General features: G+C 39.0%; 1 protein-coding gene across 2 annotated transcripts in view; it reads left to right on the forward strand.

The window, feature by feature from the left end:
* The window catches only part of LOC149250961 (conserved oligomeric Golgi complex component-related / COG complex component-like protein), a 157,440-nt gene extending 151,457 nt beyond the window's left edge, over positions 1 to 5,983 (forward strand). For both annotated transcript variants that reach the window (XM_089459296.1, XM_089459295.1), the window contains exons 8-12: positions 2,731 to 2,798; positions 2,910 to 2,964; positions 3,115 to 3,253; positions 4,721 to 4,905; positions 5,070 to 5,983. In XM_089459296.1, the coding sequence (XP_089315422.1) occupies positions 2,731 to 2,798; positions 2,910 to 2,964; positions 3,115 to 3,253; positions 4,721 to 4,905; positions 5,070 to 5,366 (744 nt within the window). In that variant the 3' untranslated portion in view covers positions 5,367 to 5,983. The remainder of the gene's footprint in view (positions 1 to 2,730; positions 2,799 to 2,909; positions 2,965 to 3,114; positions 3,254 to 4,720; positions 4,906 to 5,069) is intronic.
* The last annotated feature ends 1,316 nt before the right edge of the window (positions 5,984 to 7,299 follow it).

The following is a 7,299-nucleotide window of genomic DNA, read 5'->3' on the forward strand; positions in this document are numbered from 1 at the left end:
AGAATACTTTCCAAGCAACAGTCCAACGAAATTCTCTCCTTGATTGCGAAAGGCCAGATGAATAACCAATCACTCCTTGAATGCGAACTTTGATGATAACCAATCACTGGCCATCTCTCACAAGCTAAACATTTTGAAGTATGTTCTAAAACTCTATGTGGTACATGAAGATGTGATGATAAGGCTTTATGTTTACTCTCTAAAGTCACAAAGGAATTGGTGTGTATATTCTTGCAAACCAAAAGACTATAACTTCTATTGCAGTTTTCATTAAAGAATTTCTCGAGTGTTGGGGTCCGAGATTTCAAAGGTATGAAGATACCTATCGGGACTTAATAGCTTTACAATAAGAAGCCCTTCTCTATCCTCCTCACATTGATCAAGATGACATTGAAGATCATGAGCTTCATCATGAAGAGTTCTCCCATATGTCCCCATGTTTTTTGCATCAAGTGTTGGAGAGCCGCACAGGCAAGAGGACATGCCCATGGGAGAATACTTTGTGGAGTACTAGTCATATGGGGCATATTTTAGAGAGGCCATAACCTTCAAATATTTTCGCCAACTTAATGGTAACAACTAGAGCAAGGGCCCGAGTGGGGTAGGCTACACGGATTTGCAGCGCACAATGGGAAGGTTATTCCTTCCAACCTTTGATGGCTCGCCTAAGAACTCAGCCATGGCGTGGGTTCAGAAGTTGGATGTCTATTTCCAGCTTAACCAAATGACAGAGGTGGAGGCAATCAAGATCCCACTTTACACTTGGAGGGAGAGGCCCATGATTGGGTGGTTCATGGGTTGACCACTATGGGACATGCAGGTGTTACCGCCTATGATGATTTCACACGGAGGGTGTTGGAGCGCTTTGAGATGAGGGACCCTAAAGAGCACTTTGGAGAGTTGACGCGGCTCAAGCAAACCAGCAGTGTAAATACATATATCTCTAAGTTACTGAGGATATTTGTGATGGTGTCGGATTTACTGGAGGCCAAGAGGGTCTTTTTGGTTTTTGAAGGGTTAGCAGAGCCACTGAGGGGGTTGGTGATATACAATGGGCCTCAGCAGAGTAAGCACAACTGCGTCAAACAAATGAGAGGAGGGAAAGGACTGGCTATGGTGGGATCATCACCACTGAAACCAATCAAGGGAAAGGGGTCTTAAACAATGTTTTAAAACTCGGACTCGGACTCGGAACCAGCCGAGGGTCAACTTTGACTTGGAATTGACTCGGACAAGTTGATTACAATGACTGGGTCTTTGTAAAAAGTACATTAAATATTTAATTTTTAATGAAGAAACATTTTTTAAAGATTTTCATTCATGTTTCCAAACTCAAAGCATTAGTGTAATAGAGAGAAGACAACATATGATCAAAGTATGCTCATGAATATATCTATTATATCAAAATGACGCCTAGTGCACTGTCCAATACATGTAATAACTAATATATGGAGATCAGAACAAAAACACATAACCAAGTAGGCTTTAAATGGCCTCTACAACAAAACAATACAACTGCAGGACTACAAGTTACTAATACAAAATATTATCTCATTGATCAACATGATCAATGATCACTACTGCTAGACATGGAAACATCATCTTTCTCAGACTCTGAATCAGAGTCAGACGGGGAAGAAGTGCCTGCAGCTGGAGGACTTGGGGCTGGTACTAGTGGATCTGCATCTAACTGATCAGTCCCTATTGCATCCAATTCCATATCAACATCAAGATCAATATCCCCGTGAGGGACAAACTCTGCTGGTTGAGTCTCCATTACCCAATCTGAGGTCCAGTTCTAGTCGGACGTGGACATTCGGACCGGTCTAGTACCGAACCAGTCCCCGATCTGATTTAAGGGCCTAGTCAGAACGGAAGGGGTTCCGATTGGTTGAACCGGTTGATTCCGAGTTGAACTAGCATAGTTTAAAAATAAAAGTCTTAAAACCCTCAGAGCCTCAGCTCATAAAAAAGAAATATCCAATCCACCAAGATGAGAAAATGATTTCTCATCTCTTTTATTTATAGATTCCTCATGGGGTCTCTTCTCCTTATTTTAAAGTGAGGGGATTACAAGTTTCAACTTAGCCCCAATTTTGGCTTCCTTCACAAGTCTTGCCCCAATTACCCCAATTTACCCAATGTTGCCCCAACAGCATTGGATTATGGGTTTCCCCATTTATCATTGACTATAGCCTGCGGGGTTGGATACTCTACTTCATCCTCCCTTGGGCAATTAATTGATAGGGAACATTACATTGTTATCTATCATGTCAAATTCTCTTTCAGAAGTACTTTAGGAGCTAACTGACAAATGCTTTAGGAATACCTATGTTGGTAATAGGTATACCTATTACCTACTACCTCTTTATGAATTGACCATGTTAACCTTATTGATTTATGATGTTCTGCTATTATGCTTATGTAAGACTTTGTTCTTTTCCAAATGTTATGGTTCATCTTTTCATTAGACGTTGCTGGTCATTAGCCTGGCATTGATGTTTTGGTGCTTGGTTTTGCTATTCTACATCAGATTTTGTTGATATTGAATAATATATTTATATCTTACTTTCATGGTTGTTTTATTCTGTATACATTGCTGCATGTATTATGTTTGCCTAACTGAACAAAAGAACTGCAACATAACAGAATTTTCTATTTTTGCTTCTAAGCTGCTATTTATACATAAATTGATTAACACAACTCAGAGCTGTGGGTGATGTATTGCAGTACTGTGCAATGAGCCTTGGCTGGGTTGGATTAGATTTCCGAGGTCTGCTTCCTTCCCTTTTTGAAGCGTAAGTAGGTCTGTGATCCCTACTGTTGTCAATCCTCATCGGTTCGTATTATTATATTTTCTGCTACATTCACAATTCATGTGTACATGTTCCAATTGATTTGTCTTTCAGCTCAGTGCATAATTTATTTGTGCGCAATATGGCTGCTACGGTTGAAAATTTTCAGGTATATGTGCAATGTTTTCCTGCAGTGCAGTCCTTAATTTCCATCCAAATCATAGCTTTTAATGGTTCATTTTTGTGCTGGTCCTAATTTGTGATTAATTGCTGGAGCTTGACCTGACATTTTGTATTTGGACCCTTTTCTTATGCTCAGCTTGTGTTGGATTCACATCGTTGGGTTCCACTTCCCTCTGTTGGACTAGCTAGCAAAGGAAATAATGAAGAGAGCCAGGACGACTTGGCTCCTCCCTACTCTTTGATGGAACATCCACCTCTGGCAATATTTGTGAATGGTAAGTTCTTGGAGAAATAATACAATTGCTGAGAATGACTGTCAACTTTATTTCATAAGGCCAAGCCTGGTGGACTAGCTCGAGTGGTTGAGAGTTGTGAATAGCAAGCAGGAGGTCTTTGGATCAATTCCCTGGGCTGGCTGCCTGTGCATATGTGGGCTACACTTGATGTCCCAATTGGGTCTGTGTACAATAGTCTGCATGGCCTGCTTTACACGAGCTACCATCCTCAAAATGAGGGGAAGTGCCTGGCAGTTTCCTGGGGATGTATTTTCCAAGGAAAAAAAGCTTCATTTCATAAGGTTACAACGAAATGCAAATTTGATTGAGTCTTCTCTGTCTTATTGTGCTATCTCAGTTTCTTACCAAAGTTCTTGGGATATGTCATATCTCTCCTAGGGATATTGGGGATTCTCAGAATATGTCTTTTACATAGTCCTTTTGAAGTAATTTTTGAAGTTTTTGAAGGTATCAACCCTTGTCAACATGACACCAGGAGTCTCAGTTAGAAGAATTGGAGCTAGTATGCTGCTTGAGTGGTAATCTTATCTACCACCACATAGCAATCAGACAAAATCCTTTGTGCTAATAATAACTTCTTATTCTGGATCTATCCAGGGGAGAATCTTTGTGCATGTTGCAAAACCCCATACGGCTTCTGTTCAGAGGATTGAATTCCATGGAGAAAACCTATTGGATCTCAAATTCATGTATGGAAATCTGTTTATATGTTCATCATAGAGTATACCTGTGTACATGATTTGCAGATAGCTTTGTATTGTAAACGTAGCTGCACAGTACCTTAAAACCTTGTTCCCACTGTTGAGGGACCCGTTCCTTGAGTTCCCTTTTCCCAGGCAACTTTGGAATGGGTAGATAACATTCCCATTGGGCAGGGAATGTCGTTGCCTGTTCATTTTCCTGCCAAAATGAGAAAGCATTCTGAGAACTTCTGGGTGTCCTATGGTCTGGCATCTGCTATGCCACAATAGGTGTCGAAAAATCAGTAAAAACAGCAAAATAAATGAAAGACCCTAACCCTAGGTATTGTTTATCTTTTGGATTGATTTTTGATAAATTTTAAAATACTTTTTTTCCAAGCCCTTTTTGTTCCCTGGAAATTCGGGGTAAACTTCTAGCCATCCCTGAAGTCCGTAGCCCTGGTCACCCATTCTGAAACTCATATGTGTAAACCATGCTCGTTAGAAAATTCATATACATATTTTAATTATTTTGTCATCATTGATGATTTGTTTCAGCAGTAAGAACATGGTCACTTGCTGAACATACCTTTATTTTTACTTGGCATTGATCCTTAAAGTGTATGTTAACATATATCATCAGGTCACTGCTCTAGCAGAAGTTGCTTTGAAATCATACTTAGAGAGCATATAAATTTTTAAACCTATGTTTTGGTTTGAGATTCCAATCATGATGGTGACTGTTCTCCTTCATGAATGTTTGCAGGTGTGTTGGCTGCACTAAATGAATTACGCCATTGTGCTCCAATTAACTTGAAATCAGTGTTAGCATTGGAGCTTATACAAGCTTTGCAGACTGTTTCAGATTATTTGGTGCTGTATAACAAAACACGGATGTTGAGAGACAGTGAGTCAACTCTTTTCCTAGCTATGTGTCGAGCATTCATTGAGGTGAGATTAATTTAATAATTTGTGAAAATGATTATACACTTTGCCCAGTCTCCAAGACCAATTTCCTTTCATATTTATTCCAGGCAGTGATTGTGATGCAAATTTATTTTTTAGGTTGTATTTTGTCTTTGTAAGCTATTTTGTGATCCTGTGTGAAACTGCAGATTGCTTGTCCCTACTGCATACGCTGTTTTAGTCGCTGTTATCCTGGTGGTGTTAACTTAACAGAATTTAATAAAGCTATAGAAGCAGTGTGTAATCTCGTTGGAAGAACTGCTTCGGGTCTTGCTCGAAGGGATAGTGGAGTGAATGGAGCTTTTGGCTCTGATATTCTGCCTTCTAATCGTCGTAGCTTGAATTCAAGCAACCAGGTTTCATCAGGCAACCATGCAGATAGTGCAGCAGTTGTCGAAAATGGAGGTCCAACTAACTTAGACAATGGTCCTCAAATTGCAGAATAGCAAATTTACAAGAACTAGCAATTCTGATCAAGTGCAAGGTGGGAGAAGTCATATGTATGGTGAATATTCAACAGTGCTTTGAAGACAATGCTGGACAAATCATGAAACATAAATTTTGCTAGATATGTTTCTTCAATCTTGAAAATCACGAGTCATAAATTTTGTCTTGTACTTGCTTTCTTGAGGCTATTTTTTATATCTCTACTCCTGATTCTATCAAATAAAGGGCTATGCCTTGGCTTGGAAGGGAGTAAAATTGTTATCTGTCTACAGAGGCTATCTTATCGGTGGCTGTGCTACTCCAGGTATTCAAGTTCAATCATGTTATGAACCAAAATGCACTTAAGAATTATCTTATCACATCCCAGCTTTCTTTGGATAACTGTTTCCATGTTGACTGGGTTCTGGCCTGCTATTTGGCAATAACTACAGTGCACTAGGAAGATGATTACAACAAACATGTTTCTCTTCCTGATGAAAACATCATATATTGCAATATGGATGTATGAATGGCAGAGTAAATAAGTTTGTAGGAAGGTTGAAGTCTCAACAAGAATACCAATGTTTACCTATTTGATGCAATGGCTGATGCAATTGTTTTCTCTTTTTCATGATCAGCTACCATGTTCATTTATATGTTGGGAATGCATTGCTTTTCTTCCAGAGAAGTGTCACCATTGCAGGCATGTTAGGTGAAAGGCTTCCAACCTCTTGTATAAATTCAATAGCTTCGCAACTATGAGAGGTGTATTTATGAGGGATCCATTGATGGACACTATACAATGCCACATAGGTTTGGCTCGCAATCATCATTCATCACTATTCCAGGCATTCATTTAATAGTGAGAATGTGTAGCAATGATCTACCAGTTCATAGCAGCAATATATACACTTTTTAGAGAATATGTTTATCCATTCAAGGATGCAACATTTCATCCAAGGCAGAGAAATCCATAAAATTGTTGTCCAAAATCAAACATTATGGTTTTAAAATTTTGATTTGTTAATATTCGTTTACTAAGTGCAAATTTAAGATTAAATGTTCTGCAGCGCTCAAAAATAAATCTGAGAAGGGAATCAAACAAAATTCAAAACTTTGGTGAGAAGTCGCCTGTCAGATATTTTACTATTATGCTTTGAGATGATTGCTGTGTTGTTCTTTTGTATGCTGAATATTATAATATCCCCACCAATGGAATTAGAAATATTTTCATTTGGTAGACATTGTGAAATTTATATTTTATGGTGCTATATTGCTAAATATGCACGGTGTAAACTTTGTAGTTTTCATATACTTTACAACAGTGACATTTAGAGTAAAGGAAAAATTCAACTTGTAGTTTTCATATACTCTATAACAGTGACATTTGAGTAGAGGCAAAATTAAAGTTGCGAGGGCTATATTCAAGTTTGTACACACACACGTGCACTCAAAATTTAGCAGCACGACAGCAACACATCCTCTTCCATATTCCAAGTGGAAAATGTAGACAAAGTGGATTCATGTCATTTACACAACCTCCCTAATCCAAGCTAGTAAAACCAGTCAATATCAAATTTCTGTTCATTCTTATCTAACTATTCAACGTGGCTCAACAACAATTTCACTTTGAGATGGATTCACGTGAATAGGGAGCCTCGAGTTGAGCCTAAAGGGAGGAACCTAAAATCACCTTGTTACCTAAAGTGGATTTCCCTGCTTATGAGAAATTCTTGGCCCACCTTGCCATTGATATAGCCTGGACACGAGAACTCTGTCCCATTGCAAGCCCTATTACTAAAAAGGTGCCCACCTTCAATCGAGAGGGGAGAGAAACATAATCTTAAGAAGATCCTAATCCAATAGCTTGGACACGGGAACTGTCCCATTGCGAGCCCTATTACTACAAAGGTGCCCACCTTCAATCGAGAGGGAAGAGAAAGAAACATAATC

The sequence above is a fragment of the Pinus tabuliformis genome, chromosome 7 (assembly GCF_031772625.1).
Source record: "Pinus tabuliformis cultivar Carrire ecotype Pingquan chromosome 7, CPIR1, whole genome shotgun sequence".
Classification (NCBI taxonomy): Eukaryota; Viridiplantae; Streptophyta; class Pinopsida; order Pinales; family Pinaceae; genus Pinus; species Pinus tabuliformis.